At 43.8% G+C, this 23672-nt stretch overlaps 1 protein-coding gene across 1 annotated transcript; it reads left to right on the forward strand.

The window, feature by feature from the left end:
* The first annotated feature begins 416 nt into the window (after window positions 1-416).
* On the forward strand, window positions 417-21590 carry SRP72 (signal recognition particle 72). Its single transcript, XM_082204846.1, has 19 exons — window positions 417-582; window positions 2867-2987; window positions 4216-4339; window positions 4932-5075; window positions 6791-6902; window positions 7970-8001; window positions 8774-8898; window positions 8998-9055; window positions 9204-9335; window positions 9488-9616; window positions 10232-10304; window positions 10958-11022; window positions 13561-13656; window positions 14843-14946; window positions 15976-16053; window positions 17074-17211; window positions 17441-17478; window positions 19318-19477; window positions 21306-21590. The coding sequence occupies exons 1-19, from the start codon at window positions 450-452 to the stop codon at window positions 21484-21486; spliced, it is 2043 nt and encodes a 680-aa protein (XP_082060972.1). The 5' UTR covers window positions 417-449; the 3' UTR covers window positions 21487-21590.
* The last annotated feature ends 2082 nt before the right edge of the window (window positions 21591-23672 follow it).

Below are 23672 nucleotides of genomic sequence, written 5' to 3' on the forward strand. Positions count from 1 at the left end.
TAGCTAGGGGTGATGGGAGTTGTAGTTCAACAACATCTGGGGGCCCACAGGCTGAGAAAGGCTGGTTGAGGTAAAGGAATTCTGCCTGTGTCCAGAGGCTCCCAGATTTAGGTGGCAGGAAACGAGTAGGGAATAAGTGGGCTGGACTAGATGACCCTTGGGACACCCGCCAACTCTATGATTCTGAGCCAAACCAGTCTCAACGACTCACGCATGCGCCTTCGCTGCACGCCTGCTTGGGAGGCCCGAGCGCGTGGGCCCTGGAGACGCATGCGCATTTGGGCTCGCCGTTTTCCTAGAGAGGCGCGCTTTTTCTTTTGGTACACGACCAAGGCTTATAGTGCTACGTGGATGCACTTCCGGGTCGAAAGGCCATTGTCGGCGCCCCGCTTTCCCTGGCCTACCTATCCTGCTCCTCCGCCCTCCGCTGCTTCTCTCCCTCTGCCAAGATGGCGGCGGGCGCGGGTGGCGGAAGTGGTGCCGGCGCGGCCGGGGCTGCCTCGGTGGCCTCGCTGTGGAGCGAAGTGAACCGCTGCGGCCAGAACGGCGACTTCGGGCGCGCCCTCAAGTCGGTCAATAAAAGTGAGTGGAGGGCGACGGAAGTTGCACAGGGCGAGGGACGGGGCTTTGCGCCTGGCGTCGCCTCCTTTATTCTCTCTCTCCGGGGTGGGGGGCAGCCTGCAACTTTTTCTTAGTTAACCCCCCTTCTCTTTGCGCGGGAGGGAGCTTCGAAACACGTCCCCAAGCGCTTCGCGTGCATTAGCTTCGCTGGAACCTTCACAACAACCCTGCAGAGCGGGAAGAACGGCTTGCCTCAGATTTGATCGTGGCTGAGGGGTGGCTCATTCGCTCAGCCACCCCAGTAACACTCAGCGGTGACCCGGCGGCAGGCGGTGCTCCCGATATACGATATCTTTATTGTCATTGTCCCATGCAGAACAATTAAATTGAAAAAACTACATAAAACATTCAAAAACCCCTAAAAACTCTGAAACCCAGTTTTAAAATACACTACAGTGGTATCTCGGGTTACATACGCTCAGGTTACATACGCTTCAGGTTACATACTCCACTAACCTAGAAATAGTGCTTCAGGTTAAGAACTTTGCTTCAGGATAAGAACAGAAATCGGGCTCTGGCGGCGCAGCGGCAGCAGGTTAAGTGGTGCTTCAGGTTAAGAACAGTTTCAGGTTAAGTACAGACCTCCGGAACGAATTAAGTACTTAACCCGAGGTACCACTGTATACTATAGAGACCCCTTATGCTGCGTTTAGAACCAGAATTGCATTTGCGTACAAACTTTCTCAGGCGGCTAGTCCTGGCCTTTATAACCCTATACCTTCTTCCAGAAGGCAGAAGCTGAAGGAGATAATTTCCGGGGTGCATACTATCCTGCGCTATCTCTGCTGCTTTCTTATGGCACCTGACAGCATAGATTTGATCTAAGGTGGGAAGAGTGCACCCAATTATTCTCTTTGCAGTCTGTACAACCCTGGACAGCATTGTTTTTCCCCTGGCCATGCAGCTCCCAAACCACACACAGAGACCAAAAGTTAATACACTCTCCACAGTGCAATGGTAAAATGCCATCAACAGGTCCTTTGAGAGATTGTTTTTCCGGAGGATTCTCAGAAAATATAACCTCTCCCGTGCCCCTTTCGTGCTGATCCCTCATTAAGAAGGTCTCTCTTCTTGTTTGGATCTTCATGAGTGACAAGGCTTGGTTCACTCTTTTTTGTGGGTGATGCCAGGCAAGCCCCTAGTCCTTCAACTTTAGCACTTTTGCCCCGCTCCAGTAGGGGAATGATGATGATAATTTTATTATTTATACTGCGTCCATCCGGCTGGGTTTCCCCAGCTACTTTGGGCGACTTCCATCACATGTTAAAAACATAATAAAATGTCAAACGTTAAAAATGGTTAACGACAATATCGGCCTGGTTTCTAGGGTGTTTGTAAAGACCGCAGTGAGGTAACACAGGTGAAGTGTTTTGAATATTTTAAAGCATGCTGTAACTTGAGTATTAGTAACAGTGCAGTTCAATTCAGTGGATGTATGCCCAGGTAAGTGATGTAAGTGGCGTGCTCTGGTCCATGGGATCACAAAGAGTCGGACACGACTAAACGATAACAAGTGAGGTTAGGATTGCAGCCACTTATTCCTCGAAGTGCTCTGTGGCTTTAACAGTTGTGTGACAGGCAGAAATACACGATGTGGTCATTCATGTCACTGTACTTGCATGCTTGGGAAAGTCTTGGTTGCTGAATTGTTACTTGATTGTACAGGGGATGTGCTAGAGAAAAACCTGCCACGTATGTAAAGAGGAAGTGGGTTGTGCAGTTGTGCATCTGTAAAAGAAGTGAATTGCTATATTGAATTGAGTTAGGATGCTAATCTATGAAACTGTCACTTTGAAATAAGTCCTGCTATGTTCAGTGGGACTTAATGCCTAGAATGTGTCTTTAGGCTTGCAGCAAAGTAGTCCCTCCTGCAGCTACACATTGCCCTCTCACTGTTGATCTTCCCTAGCAATCTGTCTTTCTACCATTGTATCACAGACTTGTAGAGTTGGAAAGGAGCCCAAGGGTAATCTATTCCAACTGCAGGGCAGGGATCTCAGCTAAAGCATCCATGACAGTTGGTCATCCACGCTCTGCTTAAAAACCTCCCAAGGAAGGAAGAATATAATAAGTTTGCCTACCAAACTTCTCACTAAGGAGCCTTTAATAAGCTTCCAACTGGTATAATTTGGTTCCCTGGACCACAGTTGGAAAAGTGCTGTGATAATCTAAATTGGTTGTTTTCAAGATACAAATAACAGTGCCTGGGTTCTCATTGTTTAATTCCTTGCTTTGCTTTTCCTAGTACTGCAGATCAGCAAGGATGATGCAACTGCTCTTCACTGCAAAGTGGTATGCCTTATCCAAAACGGAAGTTTTAAGGAAGCTCTCAGTGTGATTAACACCCATACCAAAGTATTAACCAGGTGAGTGTTGAATATTAGCTGCTTATCAAACAACATGGCTTTCAGACGGTGCAAGAGTTCTTTCAGTTTTTCAAAATATGCAAACGGAAGCATTTACAAAATAAAGAAAAATACAGTTTCAAGAAAATTTTATTTCTTCTTAGTCAGTTAATTCTCAAAGTTTAGGCTAAAAAAGTTTACATTTTGAGTGTGGGGTGGTAAAAATTCTTGGTTGTTACAGGAGTTATCCAGTTGGGTTTCTATGTACATTACTGTAATGAGCATTCTTCCTAATTGGAAGGTCGGTAATTCCCCAACAAATTCACGTTGCAGCCTCTGCTAACGTCTCTAGAGTATTAGAGTAACCATATCACACCCATACAGAGAGACAACAGAATTAGCTTCCGCCAGTGAAAGCTAATTGGGAGCAGCCAAGACCATGCAGAGGTGCAACAGGCAGCCTCCAGTGTAAATGTGTGCTTTTTGGTGCACTAGAGCATTTTATTGAATGAGTTTCTTGGTACACTAGAAGTTCTTTTGCAGCACACTAATATGTCCCAGCATGCAGCTGCATAATTGCTGACCTAAATCCTGTGTGTCTGTATGTATCAAAAAAGGTTTCCTAGTTGCATTGTGGGAAAAGAAGCTACAAGACAAGTCATAGAATCATAGAAGTGTAGAGCTGGAAGGGAACCCAAGGGCCCTCTGGTCCAACCCCTGCAATGCAAGAATGTTAATATAGTGTTAATAAAAAAGCAGTTTATGGGATATCAAGAAAAATATCAATCCAGTAAGGATTGTATCAGTCAGTAAGCCAGCACTTTCAAAAGCAGTGTGGCGTGCAAAAGGAATGTGTATTCAATGCACAAAATACAGACACACTTCTTTGTCTTGTTAAGCAAATAAAAATTACTATTGTGAAGCCATTCTATCTTTGCTTTTTCTGTGTTGCAATATATGTTTCCTTAGAATATTGTTGCCATATTGGTCTGAGACAATGAGAAATTCATGAATATTAGCTCCTTTCTTGAAGCTTATCATATTATTTTACATAATTACAAACTTGACACATGTCAAAAAATATGTCTTTATGATTTCTAAAATATTAGTTCCCTTTTCTTGTGTTGTTTGGTTCAATATAATGTCAGTGTAGGATTCACTCTTCAGTAATGAGTCTTAGCAAACACAACTGTTTTTTGAAGAGTTGATAATGAGAAATCACATCCCACTTCTGGCTTATATGTTACAGTGATGTGATAGCCTTTGAGAAGGCTTACTGTGAATACAGGCTGAACAGGATTGAAAATGCTCTGAAGACCATTCAAGGAGCCAGTCAGCAGACAGACAAGCTAAAGGAGCTGTATGGACAAGTGGTAACTACTGCTTTGCAAACTCGTACTGCTTTTAATAACTGTATATAAGGCTTCAGGTGCTGTGGTGGAGGAGTTTTCTCAATCTAAATGTGTGCTCTTTTACAGCAGGTTAGCAATCTCCTAAATAGGTCAGCCACAGTACAGTCCTGCAGCAATGGATGCAGACAGTCTTATCAAGACTGTGTTGAATAATGAAAATAAAAAAATTCCTTCCAGTAGCACCTTAAAGACCAACTAAGTTAGTTCTTGGTATGAGCTTTCGTGTGCATGCACACTTCTTCAGATACACTGAAACAGAAGTTGCCAGATCCTTCTATATAGTGAGAAGGTGGGGAGGGGTATTACTCAGAAGGGTGGTGGGAATGGGAGATTGGCAGATAGCTGAGATACCATGCACACGAAAGCTCATACCAAGAACTAACTTAGTTGGTCTTTAAGGTGCTACTGGAAGGAATTTTTTTATTTTGACTATGGCAGACCAACACGGCTACCTATCTGTAACTGAGATATTATGGTTGCTATTTTATTTTGCAGACCTAGTTTTGACTGTTTTCTGGTCTGTTGAGCTGCTAATCCAGATTTTTCCTTCCAGCTGTACAGATTAGAACGTTATGACGACTGTTTAGCTGTGTACCGGGACCTCATACGCAACTCACAAGATGATTATGAAGAGGAACGGAAAACAAACCTCTCTGCAGTTATTGCTGCACAGAGCACATGGGAGAAAGTCGTGCCAGTAAGTAAGTTTGTGGCAGTGTGTATGTGTACATGCGAGAGAGAGAGAGACTTCCTCCTTCATCTATTCTTGCTGTAAGTGAACTGCAGGTGAACTGCATAAACGCCATAAAATACAGGGAAGTGTCTTATTGGAACATTGACGTATGAAGCTGAAATCTCTGTTATTCCCAAGTCTGGTAAAGACCAAACTATTCCAAGTTATAGGCCTATCACCTTAATTACTGTAGTCAGCAAGATAATAATAGGAACTAGACTGTGATGGCTATAATAGTACATTAATATTATTTGCCAAAGAGGGGGAGCAGATAATTTAAGGTTGGTAGGAAAAGGGGATGCTTCAAACAGTAAAAGAACTGATGTGGCTGCAGTTATTTCTCTAGATGCTGAAAAGGCTTTTGTCAGAGTACATTGACAGTTTATTTCTGTTACTTTGGGGGGGGGAGGAAAGGATTTCCTCAGGAAGTTATGGATTGGATTAGGATCTTATGCCTTTTCTCCCAATCACAGGTGAGGACAATTGGAATTTGGCACTTGAGGACATTCGTACACTTTTAAATTCCTGTAATGTGGGGACTGATAGACAAAAGTGGATTCTGCAGTATTTTAGAAGACACCTGACTTTTAGAAGACATTCCCTGTTTAGGGAAGCTTTTAATGTTTAATAGACTATTGTATTTTAATATTCTGTTGGAAGCCGGCCATAGTGGCTGGGGAAACCCAGCCAGATGGGCAGGGTATAAATAATAAATTATTATTATTATTTCAAGGCTGGAAGGATAAACACCCAGCTACTGCTCACTTGACTCCAGGCTGGTTGTACCACTGCTGCTTCCTGGGAGGTAGAGGGCAAGGTGCAAGGTCAGCACAGTGCAAATGCACCAGCAGGAGTACCAGATTAGCTCTGGCAGTGCATTTGCACTGTATTGACTTCACTGCTGCTTCTGCCTCTCGCATTCCCTAGCAAGCAGTAACACGACTGATCAGAGGTCAGATGCATGCCACAGCCCCATCGTGCCATCAGAGACTGGCCCTGCTACACACACACACCATGAGAAGATGGTGTGGAAGGTGGAAACACAGGATGGCCTCATCTGTGGTAGCTTTAAGACCATGGAGTGTCCCACCCAAGGAAGCTTTCTTGTATCCAGGGTTGCATATATTTAAGTGGGCAGTTCAAAAAAAACACCTTGCATTTTCCTACAATCTTCTTTAAATACAGTTTTTTAAATTCCCATTGCCTTTTTATATTGATATACCGGTTGAGTGTAAATGGTTACTTTTGCGTTTTTAATGTGGTTATTGTTTGTTGCCGTAAATGTATGCACAATCCTTTGTTTAGTAATTTACTTAACATCTGTTTATATGCAAAAGAATCTTTATGCTGCTACAACATATTGCCGCCAATGTGTGCTAAGGAATGAAAGAAACGCTTGATGAAAGGAGCCTGGGCTTCTAGAATCGTGCGATGATTTGCTTGCATATTGTTCTTTTGTGCCTCGTATATAATTAGAAAGAAGGGTGTTCATACAGCTTCCTGTTAGTATGTATCACCTGCTTATGGCTTTTGAATTTACTGCATGTTAATTTAAGAACCTTTCATGCTTTGGAAGAATTGTTTTGATCTGCGTCTAGCTGTCTGACCCAAAGTGTTCATTCAAACTGGTTCAGAACGAGGTATCCCTTCATTTACTTAGTTATTTTTGCTCTGTCCAGGAGGATCTTGGCCTTCAAGAAGCCACATATGAGCTGAGTTACAATGCTGCTTGTTCTTTAGTTGGGCAGGCCAAGTTGAACGAGGCAATGAAAAGCCTACAAAGAGCAGAAGGTAATGAATGATAAGATTAATTTGTCCTTTCCTTGTAACCCGTTGTGCTGCTTTTGTGGAAAAACGTCACAAGATCTAAATCCTTTCATAAATGAAATTGAGAAAATAGACATGGGGATTATTGTGTCCCTAAATTTATTCTCTGCATCTGCCAATGTATTCCAAGAATGCCTTTACAGCCACCAGTAACCGGTCGTTCGTATAGACTGCACAGGATTTCCTCCCTGCACTAATTTGCATTCATTTTGGTAAGCAAAATCAAGTTTTGAATAGCTAGATCCCAATCCTCCCACCCCCTGCCGCCCCGGCAGCAACTTGGAAAAACAAGCAAAGACCAAGCAAAATCGAACTGAAGAGAGATGTGGGGAGAACTCAAGATGGTTAAATTGATAGTACTACTAAGAAATCCATAATTGTATCATGTATCGACACGCAGTTGGAAACTTAGGATCTAGTATATTAAGGGCAGATTAGGAATTAAGAATGATTATAGGATGCTGTCAAATACAGTCATACCTCGTGTTACGTTTGCTTCACGTTGCGGCTTTCCAGGTTACGAACACGGCAAACCTGGAAGTGTTTACTTCCGGGCTTGCTGCATGCACAGAAGTAATCTGTGCGGTTTGCACAAGTGCAGAAGTGCTCTTTCGCACACTTGCAATAGCGGCACTCTACTTAGGGACTTTTCAGGGTGCGAACGGCACCCTGAAACGGATCGCGTTTGTAAATAGAGATACCACCGTATAGAGAAATATCAGCATCTTTGCACTTCTGTGATGCAAATGAAGTTTCTATAGGCAAGTGTTAATCAGTGGTGGAACCTTGATTGGTGGCTCATATCGATGGCAAAATGTGTGCTACCTCCACTGTCAGAGGCAATACGACTCTGAATGCCAGTTTTTGGGCAGCACAAGTGGGAAGAGTGCTGCTGCACTCCTGCCTATAGGCTTCCTGTATGCATCTGGTTCACCACTGTGAGAACAAGGGGCTGGAATGGATAGGCCTTCGGTCTGATCCAGCAGGGCTGCTCTTATGTCCAAAATTAATTTGTCACACTTTCCTTGTAGATCTGTGTCGCCAGTCTCTCTCAGAAGATTCGGTGAGTCACTATTGTCACACCGAGAATACTTTTTCCGCTCGGCAGGTTTTAATATTCTCAGTATGTGTGCATGTAAGCTAATTGCATAAATCTGCTTGGTTATGTGTTATCTGCCTGCTTTCCTTCATCACACTGGATTTAAAGTATTCTCCATCAGCACTTTTCTTTTTACTTCTGTGCCTTTAAATAGCAGTGTGCCTCTTTCACATGAATAGCTTCACTGAGAAGCGTTAACAGTGTAGAATTAAACTTTGTGAATTCTGTAGCAAGGGCCATTGCTGATAGTAACAATTTAAATATCCAGAGCTTCCATTATCCGCTGAAGCCATTAAAAAAAGTATTCTTAGTGAACACAATCATGGCAAAGTGAGGCAGTTTTATCTCCTGGTGATATCAGTGGATGAGATTTGCATGCTTGCGTGACTCACCCAATGAGAGAAATGGCACCAGGAGTGCAATCCAATGCATATTTTCTCTATTCAATGGGGCTTGCTCTCTAGCTGTGTTACTAGCAAGTTTGCTAGTTACCAATAGATATATTTGCAGGTTTGGGTGATACTAAATTCCAGCTTGCATAAATTGGATTTACCCTTTCTCTCCCCTTCCCCTCCCTGGCAACCCCATGAATACCTCCCCCCCAAAATCTGCTCTGGGGGATTGGGGTCCACTGACTTGACATTGTATTCCATCCATTGATCTGTGGATATTACATAACCGGTGCAAGGTTTCAAGGTTGTGTGTTAACTTTTTTTTTTTTACTGTTTCCTTTTAGGATGTTACCGAAGAAGACATTGAGGCTGAACTGGCTATTATTCACGGTCAGATGGCTTATATCTTGCAGCTGCAAGGTCACACAGAGGAAGCCCTGCAACTTTACAATCAGATAATCAAACTGAAGTAAGTGACTTCTGTAAAATGGTGGCATTGGTGGTCTTGGCATCTTTTTAAGAAATATTACATATTTACAAGTGCACATGTATGCTCTGTTCTCTGCAGGCCAACAGATGTCGGGTTGCTTGCTGTCATCGCCAACAACATCATCACCATTAACAAGGTATGGCATTATCCTAGTAATTCCTCAAGCATGTTTTGCAGAAGAAATCACACAAAAGGAGCGTGATGTGTCTTAATTGCAGCAAGCAACCTGGGAAACATCATGTTCCTGTTGACTGTTATGCATCTTGGGATGCTGTCTTTCACAGGACCAAAACGTCTTTGACTCAAAGAAAAAGGTGAAACTGACCAACGCTGAGGGTGTTGAGCATAAACTCTCGAAGAAACAGCTCCAAGCAATAGAATTCAATAAAGCTCTGCTGGCCATGTACACCAACCAGGTAATGTTATGCCACTTCAATTGCTTTGATGCATGGTCTGTTACCTAGGAGGGCAGGGAGCAGCTTTTTTGTTGTCTTACACTTCTAAATCCTGCCTTCTCTCTGTAGAATCCGCATTCCTAACCAGCCACTCTTTTCCTCTTGTTCCTTAGGCAGATCAGTGTCGCAAACTGGCATCAAGTTTACAGTCACAGAGTCCCGAACATCTCCTCCCTGTGCTAATCCAGGCAGCACAGTTGTGTCGAGAGAAACAGCATACCAAGGCAATAGAGCTGCTACAGGTAGGCTGTGGTTTGCTGCTTGAGGAAATATGTAGGAGATGACAAAGCTCTGAATCATTGTTCATCTAGATGAGGTTGAGGAGGAAGGGAATTCATGCTGGGCACTGGGAGTCATAGTTAGATTCGACAGCATTATTTTTGCACCAGCCCAAGCATTCAGTGAAACTATGGATTAGCTTGTTGAGCTAAGCCTTTTCCCAAGAAGTTAGGTATGGGAATACACTAGTGAGATCTGCTTGTCTGAGATCTGCAAGCAGTGAGAGATTTAGAGAGACAAGAGAACTGCCTTAAGTGTGGCTTGGTATAGGTGCAGTACATAAACGTGCCTGGTTGAAAACTATAGTTCTAAGGTGCACTGCAAATCATGGTTTTGACTTAAGCATATTTTAGGTAATGGCATAGCAAATGGGACCCTTTATTAACATATTGCTGTGTATCCCTGTCCCCTAATAGAAGAGCTTCTGTTCAAGGGACTCGGAGTTTGTTACAGGAGAGTCAAGAGACATAAGACTCCACAGTGCAAAACCTATTCATTGCAAGGTCCCTGTTCTGGAAATTCTGAAGCTGATTCTGTTTGAAAGCCTCCTGATTTGTGTTTCCATTTCTGACCTGTAGGAGTTTGCCGATCAGCACCCAGAGAAAGCAGCAGAGATTAAGCTGACGATGGCACAGTTGAAAGTTGCTCAAGGTACTGTAGCCTCACTTCCTTTGGAAAGAAGCTTCCTGAGCATTCAGCTACAGTTTCATACTGTTTCCACATACTACAATGAGCACTCTCATTCTTAACTCATTTTTCTCTCAAAGGGAGGCTGCTTTCTGGGGGAGCTTAGGTTAAAGGCAGGAAGGGGCAATACCTGAAGTCTTCACCATCTAGAAAGCTTGCAAGTTGAACAAATTTGTATGATTTTCTTACAGAGCAGTGATGATGATGATGATAGCATTTTTGCATAATTCAAGTTTTACTAATTAGGAAAAATATGGAGCCCTGAACCCTCTCAGCTGTGACCAGTGAAATTCTTATTTAAACATTGCTTTAGCTGTTGATACTTCAGTTATTTCCCACATGTTTTCATGCATATTTTTTGCAGTCATAAGGGCTAGCACCTTTCGCTCTTTAAATAAAAGGCTGAGTTTCTCATAAGCTGGCTTCTGCAGAATCGTGGCAAGCATGCAGCCCTGATTGATGGTTTCTATAATCGCTCCTTTTTATCTGTCTAATAAAAAGAGAGTTGCTTGATGGTAGAACAGATGTCCTAGCGCAGAGGACTGGAGCCAGTTGCCAATAACCACACTTTTTGTTCTCCTTCCCTTCCCCTTCCCCTTTCTCTCTCTCTCTCAAAGGCAGTGTCACGAAAGCATGTATCATCCTGAGGTCTATAGAAGAGTTAAGGCACAAACCAGGCATGGTAGGTTGCAGCTAAATCTAAACACATGCAGAGCTTTATGCATCCTATTGATACCCCCCATGTCATATTATTCTCCTAGCATGCCATTCTGACCTTAGCTTGGGTGGTTAGACTACTTCTTCTTTTTGACATCTGTCTGTCTCAAGAGACAATGGAGCATTTGTGGGTGGGGAGTCAAACCACTGTGTTAGCAGCACCGAAGTGACCTCCCCAGGGCACAAGCCAGGGCAGTGTTTTTGGAGGTCCTGGGCTGCCCAGATGACAAGACACCACTCTCGGCCTCGCTGATATGGTTCAAAGGAAAGCAGAGCAATGTGTTTGGCACCATCTTGGCTACAGGAGTTGCTGGAAGGAGGTATACAAGGCACCATCCAACCATTTTAGGGACTCCACGCTGGATTTGTGTAGGGTTTACTCCTTGGCCTTTTCTTCTCCTGAAGACATCCCACAAGGCAGTGGAGGTTTAGGATTAGAGCTTTCATTCTCCTGGATGGGCTGCCTTCCCAGGTTGACAAGTCCCATCATGGCTGGACTACAAGTTGCTCATTTGCCTCTTTATTTTGTATGCGTAAGTTCTGTTTGGACTCTTGATCAGTAATGTGTTTGGTCCACAGGACTTAGCAATTACAGACATCTTGATCTCTTCTGCCTCCTGTTGCTAGAGGTGTGTAACTCAACAACATGAATCTTTGGCTACTAATCTAGCAGCGATTGTGAACTTGGCCCTGAAGCAAGCTTGTAAATGTCCAAAATTTTGCGCCAAGATATCACATATGTTATGGTCTTATATAAATAGTTTCCATGACTTGCTTAATTTCTAAGTTGTGTGCTCTTCCAATATGGGAATGACAATATTTAAATCCTGCTTTCTGCTAAAAGAAGCATACAACACAAAACTACTCAATACAATTGAGCAAAAGTACAACTAATAGCCAATTTCTAAAAGCAGTAACAAATAGTAAATTAGGGTGTTACACATTAAAATCCTGCCAGAATAAAAGTTCATTCAGTTTTGGGTGAAATAATTTCATTTGGGAGAGTATTTCAAAGCTGCAGCACTACCACCAAAAAGGCCCTGTCTCTTGTTTGCTCACTAAATTTTCTAAGATGGCACTGCAAAACAATGCCTCCAACATGCATCTTAATCAAGGTTCTCCCAATATGGGAGCAAGCAGTGCAGAAAGTTTTGATATAGCTTACCTTAAAGGTAAAGGGACCCCTGACCATTAGGTCCAGTCGTGGCCGACTCTGGGCTTGCGGCGCTTATCTCGCTTTACTGGCCGAGGTAGCCGGCGTACAGCTTCCCTCTGAAAGGCAACACACACACACATTGTCATTGATATGACAACACTAGTGCTATATGCACACATTCAGTTGTAGCTGATATTTCTTGCCCCAAACAGGAATCTAGGGGGCAAGTCAAAGGCATGGAATATGCACTATATAAAGGTAAAGGGACCCCTGACCATTAGGTCCAGTCGTGGCCGACTCTGGGCTTGCGGCGCTTATCTCGCTTTACTGGCCGAGGTAGCCGGCGTACAGCTTCCCTCTGAAAGGCAACACACACACACACACATTGTCATTGATATGACAACACTAGTGCTATATGCACACATTCACTTGTAGCTGATATTTCTTGCCCCAAACAGGAATCTAGGGGGCAAGTCAAAGGCATGGAATATGCACTATATAAAGGTAAAGGGACCCCTGACCATTAGGTCCAGTCGTGGCCGACTCTGGGCTTGCGGCGCTTATCTCGCTTTACTGGCCGAGGTAGCCGGCGTACAGCTTCCCTCTGAAAGGCAACACACACACACATTGTCATTGATATGACAACACTAGTGCTATATGCACACATTCACTTGTAGCTGATATTTCTTGCCCCAAACAGGAATCTAGGGGGCAAGTCAAAGGCATGGAATATGCACTATATAAAGGTAAAGGGACCCCTGACCATTAGGTCCAGTCGTGGCCGACTCTGGGGTTGCAGCGCTCATCTCGCTTTACTAGCCGAGGGAGCCGGCGTACAGCTTCTGGGTCATGTGGCCAGCATGACTAAGCCGCTTCTGGCGAACCAGAGCAGCGCACGGAAATGCCGTTTACCTTCCACCTGAGCGGTACCTATTTATCTACTTGCACTTTGACGTGCTTTTGAACTGCATGGTGGCTATAAGGAATATTAACAAAATGTAAGTGAAATGCTGTGTAGATGCCATGTGTTGGAGAGAGCAAAGCACATAACAGCAAGGTTGATTCTTATTTAAGAAAACTTGCACTCTTTCTTGTCATATTAAGCCAAGGCTGCTTTATCCCTTGAGTGCTGTCACTTGACTCCACTACTTTTGAAGAAATGTAGTAAAAGAGAAGTAAATATTGCTTCAGTGTGTGTGCGCTTTCATGTGGTGACAGTATTCTACTTAATGAAATAATAAAGTTACATTTATAATTTTTAAAAAATGTGGCCCTGGCATACATTCCAGTACTTATTGCTCGCTAAAAATATTTCTGACTTTAATGTTGTGTTCTAAACTGTTACAGGTATCTGCATTAGTGACAATGTATAGCCATGAAGAAGATATTGATAGTGCTATAGAGGTTTTGGCTCAAGCAATTGAATGGTATCAAGAATTTCAGGCAAGTATTAGCCAGATGAGATGCCAACAGATAAGCTGCTCGGTATTTTGTGTTCAACTTGCATTACATCCCTGATAATGTAAAAAGACATTTATTATCTGAATTTGCTAGCCAGTTTTATTCGTAAGTGGTTTGTAACTGCTACTGTGCTGCAAGAAATAAATTAAATAATTCAAGTTTCCCATGAGCCCCAAATCTCAACTGCAGTGGAGAGGCTGCCTGTTGCCTCTCTGCATGATTGCCTGTTCTGTTCTTGTCTCCTTCACTGGAGCAGTTCTCCAGTTTATCTGTCAGTAGATGTCATTTGGATCATCCCAAAACTTCTGATGCAGAGTGCATGGAATTAACTGACCTGAAAGAGATGGATGCAAAAATTCAGGAGAGATCCCCTAGTGTGGGGTAGCTCTCACATTCACAAGTCAAGATTTGCTTAAGTCAAGCAGTGGCCTTCCCTGGCCCCTGTAGTGCCCACCCCTCCTCTGAAATCAGAATTGAAAGAGGAATTCTGTTGCAGCCATTAGAACAGATGCATTGTACATATGGTGCCTGTGACAGCTTCTCGGTTTGAAAATATGCTCAAGGCTCCAAAAGGTTAGCAGCTCCTGCTCTAAGTATAGACTTCTTTGTGTGCACAAGGTGAAATGCGCCCTCAGGTTTAATTGAGGGGAAGTGTGCTGTGCCTCAGCTGTTTCGAAGTCTGCAAAAAAATTGTTCTGTAGAATTTTCCTGATTTCATCCGTATTTTGTGGGAAGACTCGGTTACACATTGGAGTAGTTATAATTCCACAGCTGTTGAAAGTCAGTATTCTGAGCTTGATAGTGTGATTGCAGTCTTTCAGCTCATAACAGACAAATACACCATTGCAGTTGTATCCCATCAAAGTTGTCCTGTTCACACAAGGACTTCCAATGGCTCAGTGGAACTTCTTGCCCTTCTGTGTGTCCTCATCTGATATGGAGGGTGGAGGAGGAACCCAGAACAGATTCGAGGGTGCACAGGGGGAATTTCTTGTACGAATGATACACCTTTGTTACCTACAACCGCTGCTCTTAGGAGTCCCCTAAACTCTCATGGCTCCAAGCGTGAATCGGTCTCTTCAGTGGGTTAAAAAAGAGAGTGATCACTCATGTCATTGTTTTAGCTGTTTTCAAACTTAACTTTAAGCAAACATTTTTTCACCCCCAGCCAAAGTCTCCAGTTCATTTGTCGTTAATTAGGGAAGCTGTCAACTTCAAGCTAAAACACGGACGGAAGAAGGAAGCCATCAGCGATCTAGAGGAGCTGTGGAAGTAAGTCCCTTCCTGAGAGCTAGTAAGTGAGTTTTACTGCAAAAGACTCAGTGGCCCCACTAACTTTTGAAACAGAAGTTGACAGTTACTTCAGTAGTGTTAAAAATGTATTTATGCAGCAAATGAGATAAGGCATATTAAAAATGGGTTGTGCCCAGTGTTACATGAACAGCATCCCACTTGTGCAGTGGGACTTACCTTTCCAGTATACCTGAAGGAGCATCTCCACCCCCATCGTTCAGCCCGGACACTGAGGTCCAGTGCCGAGGGCCTTCTGGCATTTCCCTCACTGCGAGAAGCAAAGTTACAGGGAACCAGGCAGAAGGCCTTCTCGGTAGTGGCTGCCACCCTGTGGTATGCCCTCCCATCAGTTGTCAAAGGAATAAATAACTATCTGACGTTAAGAAGGCATCTGAAGGCAGCCCTGTTTCGGGAAGTTTTTAAATGACTGGTGTTTTAATGTATTTTTAATCTGTTGGAAGCCGCCTAGAGTGGCTGGGGAAACCCAGCCAGATGGGCGGGGTATAAGTAATAAATTATTATTATTATTATTCCTCTCCTCTCCCCACGTGCCCCCAAAATCTGCTTCAGTGGGTCCCTTTGGAGACTGTGCAGTGGGGGCTGCGTGAGAGAAGAGGGGAAAGTTGTGGTGTCTCTACCTGTGCTTTGGACACACTTTTTTCACCTTGCAATCACCTATATATGTGGGCACACCTGGTTTTTGGCAAGCTATTGAAGCGAATGGGTGTTGCCCCAATGAGCTGCTGGAACATCCACAGAGTGAGCAACCTCTTCAATCATTAGATTCTCTTTTGGTCCCTTTCCCTACTCCTGCCACCCATCTCTAAGATGCAGCTTTACCTGAGTCAGCGTGCACCTTGAAAATATTGTTTGTGGCTCCTATGGAAGGTGGAGGCAGGGTGCTTCATTTGCCTGCTTATATGAGGTGTCCTTCCTGTGGTGTGCAACACTGGGCTGACTGCTCTCTTTAGAACAGGCTAAAACTCTCGCACTTCTTTACTTTTGTAGGCAAAATCCAGATGATGTCCATACCCTGGCCCAGCTCATTTCTGCATACTCCCTGGTTGATGGTGAGAAAGCTAAAGTGTATCCTTCCTTGTGTGGCTGAGGGAGGTGAGACAAGGAGGCATTCTTTGACCACTTCCTCATATAAGAGTAATTGCTGCACTGATGCTTTTCAAAGTTTCCAGCTTTTGGAGTATGGTGCCATGTTCTCTGCCAAAGAAATCCTGTGTCTTCTGGAATTCCCCTGTGCGTGTTCTAAGACTTTCACATCTCACTGGCCTTTGAACCTCACTGTTGTCTCAGAGTGCATACAACACACACGTCCAACTAGGAAGTTCAGGTACAGCTGGGTTGGTGGTGGTGTTGTTTAGTCGTGTCCGACTCTTCATGACTCCATGGACCAGAGCACACCAGGCACTCCTGTCTTCCACTGCCTCCCGCAGTTTGGTCAAACTCATGCTGGTAGCTTCAAGAACACTGTCCCACCATCTCGTCCTCTGTCGTCCCCTTCTCCTTGTGCCCTCCATCTTTCCCAACATCAGGTTCTATTCCAGGGAGTCTTCTCTTCTCATGAGGTGGCCAAAGTCTTGGAGCCTCAGCTTCAGGATCTGTCCTTCCAGTGAGCACTCAGGGCTGATTTCCTTAAGAACGGATCGGTTGGATCTTTTTGCAGTCCATGGGACTCTCAAGAGTCTCCTCCAGCACCAGAATTCAAAAGCATCAATTCTTCAGCGATCAGCCTTCTTTATGGACCAGGCTGGGTTGGTAGTCTTTCCTTTTAACTCCAGGTTTTCATCAAGCAGAAGTACAAAAACACTATTCTACTGTTTTGATCCCCAAATGCCAAGCACCTCTGTTTCTTTTAGAAGCTCAGCCTCTCATGGTCACTCTGCCCATCCAGAAAGTAAAAAAGAAATTTGTTACCCCCATTATATAATGTTCCCTTCCTATGCAACAGAGAATTCTTCCCAGTCTCCTAGCTTAGTTTCTCTCTGTCGTTATTGTACCCACTAAACTGCCTTTGAGATCCTGAGAATGATTTTCTCTCTTACTTGCTTAATGTGTTCATATTGATATTCCTTAACCCCTCCTTCACAATAGACTTAGCAAACACTTGCCTTCTTCGGACACCATGTCTCTGAAAGTAGATGTGGATGCTCTTGAAAACTCGCATGGGGCTACATACATTCGGAAGAAAGGAGGGAAACCCGCGGTTGAGAACCAGCAGAAAGAACAAGGGTAAAGAAGCTTTTTAAGTAATCCTTGACATCCTGAGTCAGTGTTAATATGAAGAAGTCCAGCTCAGCGACCAAAATAAGTTTTCTGTCTTCCAGCTACAAGCTTGCCCTATTTCTTTCTCCTGTACAAAGCCATTAGATACGCTCCCCTTGGCATCCATTAGCTCTGTTCTTTCTGCTGCATCTCAAGCATGCTCATGTGTGTTCATGTGCTGTTGTTGTTTTTCCAGCCAAGGCGACGTCAAGAAGAAGAAGAAGAAAAAGAAGGGTGAGTGTTGTTAGCAATGGCTGTATAGCTGTTTGGAGTTCAAAAGTGCTTCTGGAGAAGTTGGCTAAAACTATCTAAGTCAGGAGTCGAGAACCTATGACCTTCCAGATGTTGTTGGACTTCGTCTCCCAGAAGGTTCAATCCCCAGTGTCTCCAAGTAGGTCTGGGAAGGACTTCTTTTGGAGACCTTAAAAGCAGCTGCTAATCAGTGTAGACAGTAATGAACTACATGGACCAATTGTTCTGAACCCCAGGCCCAAAGGAGGACTTGTGGGAGTGAGTGTTTGGGTGCAGGGATACCAAAAAAGGATGTCAAAACACCAGAGCGATCATTTCTAGTGCTTTATTAAAAGAAAGGTGTAGACTTACAGCAAATCAGCCTGCTGGATCTCCCAGCCTTTAGAGACGAGGAATGAGCACTGCAGCAAGAAGATATCTTGTCCGCGCCCAAGCAAACATTCATTCATTCTTTATACACAAAACAGCATATGGCACTTTGGCCAGGACTTTCCATCGCTCCACCTGACCAGATAAGGGCATAGGTGGCAAATACCCAAATCTCTCAGATAAGATTCCCCTTTTTGGGCTTAGAGCCCAGCACCCCACCCCACAGATAAGGATAGCATCAAAGCAAACCAACTAGCCTATGTCAAAGCAAGTGAATATATGTACTCATTGCTACAACAACTACCAATTAATTTTGGCGTTACCTTGACTACCAAGATGGCATTAGCAGAGCTTCTGGAACAGTCCACCTTTGGTTCAACACACCAAGGGACTAGCTCAGTGTAAGTCAGTTTCTTATGCGCCTGTTATTTATTAAAATATTTTAAATACATACTTTATTTATTAAAGTTAAATATTTATCAATTGTTAGGTATCTCTGCCCATTAGCAGTGCTGCCTAGGGCAGATTGGAGTTGGGAGTGCAACAGTATCTGCAGAGCTAAATGTTCCTCATCTAAACACCACTGTACTAGGGTGGAATTTTTAAAAAACGACTCAAGAAGCTAACTTCAAATTAAGTTGACTTTCAGCCAAAGTCAGGAAATTGCAGCAATTGTGCGACATTAATGGTAGCGTCCTGGACTTCTTGTTTCAAGACACCATACTTCTCAATACCAGTTGCAGGGATTAAAAGCAGGGATGGGCTGTTGCCATCATTTTCTGCACACAAACTTCCCTAAAGCATTTTGCAGGCCACTGTCAGAGACAAAAATAGATGGATATTTTGGGGACTGATCTAGGAGTGCTTTTCTAACATGAGCGTTTTGAGTACTGTAGATTCCGGCGTATTAGACGACCCTTCCAAATTAGCAGCTGCAATTTGGGGGTTTGTCTTATAAGCCCAGTCGCCTAATACGCTGGGCAGCTCCGTGCCAGGAGAAAGCCGCCGTAGCGGAGCCCGCCGCCGCTGCTGTTTCGGAGCCACTGTAGCGGGGGGCGCTACATACCCGGTGTGTAAGACGACCCCCGACTTATTAACCTCTTTTCCGGGGTTAAAAAGTCATCTTATACACTGAAATCTACGGTAGGTCTCCATGCTCTTACGTGAAGTCGGTTCTCCACAGTATTTAAAGTCTAGGTATGGCCTGCTAATTGCAACAACCCAATTTTTGTTGTTGCAATGAAAAGCTAAAACATGTCAGCATAAAGGTATTTGTGGTTTGCGCACAGTGAGAGCGTTGTCTGTCTCCGACCATGGAAGTGCTGTACAGCTTTGGCTGATAAGGCGTTTACCTGCAGTGCGGCTGTTTTTAAATCATGATGAGTCTCCCATGCTGAATACTCCTTAGTATTCAGAAAAGGAATATTCTTTTTTTTTTAACCTACTCCTTAGGAAAACTGCCAAAGAACTATGACCCTAAAGTTGCTCCTGACCCTGAGCGCTGGCTTCCAATGCGGGAGCGCTCCTACTATCGCGGGCGGAAGAAAGGCAAGAAGAAGGACCAGATTGGGAAAGGAACCCAAGGAGCAACAACAGCAGCTTCTTCTGAATTGTGAGTAACGGGACCCAGCCTTGCGAGCCTTGATTCTAGAGTCCTCTCAGTGTCCCAGGGCAAGGTGATCAGGTAATCAAAGAGAGCTACTCCCCTTGAAAGGAAGATCACTATTGCACACAATCTCCAAGAGTAGGTAGAGAATGAGAGTCACAGTAAGGGAGCGGAGAAGGGGACATCCCTGCCCTCTTTCTGCAGTTGCCATTCAGAAAAGGCTTAAAGAACTGGCTTTTTGGAACTGGCACTGATACTCAATGCGTGGGGGGGGGGGAGGTTAAAATTATTATTTTTGAATTTTGTAGATCTCATGGTAGTTCACAGCATAAAACCACAAGATAAAACCACAAAATTCATAATAAAAACAAGAACGAAACAAAGCAATAACCCCCCAACACATTTAAAAGGATATAGGCAGCCAAAGGCCTGGTTGAAGAGGAACGTTTTCGCCTGGTGCCTAAATGTGTATAATGAGGGCGCCAGGTGAACCTCCTTGGGGAGAGCACTCCACAAACAGGGAGTCACCACAGAAAAGGCCCGTTCTCATGTTGCCACCCTCCAGACCTCATGGAGGAGGCACACAAGGAAAGGCCTCAAATGATGATAGCAGTACAGTGGTACCTCAGGTTACAAATGCTTCAGGTTACAAACTCCGCTAACCCGGAGGTAGTACCTTGGGTTAAGAACTTTACCTCAGGATGAGAACAGAAATTGTGTGCTGGCGGCAGCGGGAGGCCCCATTAGCTAAAGTGGTACCTCAGGTTAAGAACAGTTTCAGGTTAAGAACAGACCTGTGGAATGAATCAAGTTCATAACCCAAGGTACCACTGTATCTGGGTGAGTTCATATGGAGAGAGGTAGACATCCTATAGGAGGATGCAAGAGTGCAGGAAGATGAGCAGGCTTTGTGGGCCGGGGAAAGATGAAGAGACGAAGGCAATAGAGTTGTCCGCAGCCTTTCTCAACCTTGGGTCCCCAGATGTTTTTGGCCTACAACTCCCATCATCCCTGACCACTGGTCCTGTGAGCTAGGGATCATGGGAGTTGTAGGCCAAAAGCATCAGGGGACCCAAGGTTGAGAACCACTGGCTCAAATCATCTGAAGGGCTGGAACTTAGGAACTCATTTGGTGACTGAATATCTCAATCTCTTTTGGCAGTCCTACAGGAATCAGGATTTTTTACTTGAATGTGTCTGTATGCAGGCATCCTAGAGGGAAAGTATCCAGCTCCTAGAAAAGAGTAACACCCCCCCAGCCACATGTTCTCCAAGAATAAAAAAATTATCCCAAAGCGTTATATATGAATGGCATGCTGATGCATATATTGTAGCACCTGCAGTATACAGTCGTACCTTGGAAGTCGGAACAGAATCCGTTCCAGAAGTCTGTTCGAATTCCAGAATGTTCGGAAACCAAATCATAGCTTCTGATTGGCTGCAGGAAGCTCCTGCAGCCAATCGGAAGCCCTGTCGGATGTTTGGGTTCCAAAGAACATTTGCAAACAGGAACACTCATTTCCGGGTTTGCAGTGTTCGTGAGCCAAAGTGTCTGAGGAGTACCAAGGCATTTGGGATCCAAGGTACAACTGTACTAGCTAGCAGTGGCTCAATTCTGCCCACAACTTATTGTAAAAAAAGGGGGGGCTACAATTTCTAAGTGGTTTTCTTTTATGTAAAGGAATGAATTCTTCACTGCAAGCAGCAATATATGACATGTACGTGAGGTTTAACCTGTTTGTTTTGTTTTTGCTGCTGACAGGCGGACAGAAGATATACAGTACATCTAAGCTCTGTGTGATAATAATCCCATTTGTCTCTTCCTTGTCTACAGGGATGCTAGCAAGACTGCAAGTAGTCCACCTACATCCCCAAGGCCTGGCACTGTAACAGCAGTTCCATCTGCATCAACAAGCAACATGATACCGCCGAGGCATCAAAAGCCTGTTGGCGCAGCTGCCACAAAGAAGAAACAGCAGCAGAAGAAAAAGAAAGGTGGGAAAGGAGGCTGGTGATCATGGCAAGCAGGCTGTTTAAATTGAAATTGCCTGTCTTCCTTTTATTTTCTTTTTTTCCAATTGCGAATGCCAAGAGCAGAATAAAGGTCAAACAAAAAGCAGGGTGGATATGTGTCTTTTTGTTCTCCTATATATATATCTCTATATTTGTTTTCTGTAGTAATATTGGAGACATTATTCCTCCTCGTACCAATATCTATGCATGGTGGCATTGTCATCATTTGTTCATTCCAGGCTTTAAGGAAATGGTTTTCTCATTTTGCATGGGTTGCCCTACATGAGGCCATCACTGAAGGGTGATCAGAAATTGCAGCTAATGCAAAACTGTCATCAAGTGTGTACTTTATGGAACCACAACATTAGTCTTACATCAACTACACTTGCTTGTTTTCAAGAACAATTCAGGGTGCTGGTTCTTACCTATAAAGCTCCGAATGCTTTGTGGCCAGGATATCTCTTCCTCCTGTATGAGCAGGCCCAAAAATTATTACCCTCATCAGAGGCCCTGTTGTATGTACCACTATACAGATATTCTAGTTTGGTGGATACCTTGGGTGGGGTCTTTTCTGTAGCATTGTGGAATTCCTCCCCTGGGAGGTCAGCTTGGCCCAGTCTTGCCTATTTTTTAAGGTGGGCTGTAAAAACTTGTTTTGTTCTGCCTGGCTTTTTGATGCATTTATAGTTCTGTGGTTTTGTTTTAATGATAGTCCTCTGCTGCTTTTAATTGGTGTTTTGATATGTATTGTTTGTACTTGCTCTCTGTTGCCTTGGGAACCCTTGTGGGCAAAAAAGCAATGCATAAATACTTTTAATAAATAATAACAGCTAAGATTTTTCTCCTGAGACCAAGGGTTGTTGTATCCATTAATCTGCAGACAAAGCGAACAGTTTGCTTACTGTCTCAGTGCATAGAAATGTCATGCTCAAGGTCTCCATCTGCAGGATCTGCTAGTAATTTATCGTTGCTAGACTTTTGCTAGGAGAGAAAAACAGCCTTTGTTTAGCAATGTCACACATTTCTCTTAGTTTAGCTTTCTGGACTGCTTTAGTGACCCGGATACTTAAATGGTGCAAACATCTCTGGTACCTAGTAATACATATTGGATAAGTGGAAGGTAAAGCTGAACCGAATTTTCACATATGCTCCATTTTATATTTTGACACCCATAATTTTAACTGTTAAATTCTTAGGTTTGGGTTTATAAGTGCCTCCAAACATGTGTGCTAGTAATACTCTTTTTTATAATTATTTGCATCTTCCCCACTGTAAGTTATCCAGAAAACTCCAGTTTTAGGATCACATATAAATGTCATAATCTCATTTTCTCAATTGACAAATAATAAATTCTGCCACATACTACTTCTCATACTGTCAGTGTTAAATTGAGATGGAAACTTGTTGGATGTCACAAGAATATTGACACCAAAATTCAAAGAACATGAGGAACAAATCTCTTTTAGCTCCAATCTTTACCATATCCATCTTCGCACAGGAATGATACTTTAAAGAAATATGTCCTAACTCTGTCTCCCTCAGTGTGCATCTTTGCCTTCTGTGAATTTTTTTATCAATTTCTATGCCACCACATTTATGTTCCTTTTCATGCAAAACTAACAATGAATTTCAATAGGGACAAATGTAAGGTTCTACACTTGGGCAGAAATAGCCAGATCAAAGGTCTGGAAATCAAGCCTTTTGATGGAGTTTGGCATGTTTAGCCTGGAAAGGGATCACATAGAAGATGGAGCAAGCCTGTTTTCTCCTACTCCGGAGGGTAGGACCTGAACTAGTGGAGTCAAGTTACAAGAGCCCAGGTGAACATCAAGAAGAACTTTTCCCAATACGTTATTCAAATTGGCACCCCTGTATGCCACCTTGGATTCCATTATAGGTGCAAGAATTTTAGCTGGGTAGCTCAATTCCTGCATTGCAGGGCGTTGGGCTACATCAGGGTTCCCCAAATTTGGGTCTCCCGCTGTTTTTGGACTACAAATCCCATCATCCCTGACCACTGATCCTGCTAGCTAGATATGATGGGAGTTGCAGCCCCCCAAAATAGCTGGAGACCTAAGTTTGGGAAACGCCTCAGGGTCCCTTCCAACGCTATGATTCTGTGACATCGGGTTCCGCTGCCCCTGTAGATCCTGCCACCTGAGGCAGTCACCTCACCTTGCCTCATGGG

The sequence above is a fragment of the Podarcis vaucheri genome (genome assembly GCF_965113315.1).
Source record: "Podarcis vaucheri genome assembly, chromosome: 17".
NCBI classification, from domain to species: Eukaryota; Metazoa; Chordata; class Lepidosauria; order Squamata; family Lacertidae; genus Podarcis; species Podarcis vaucheri.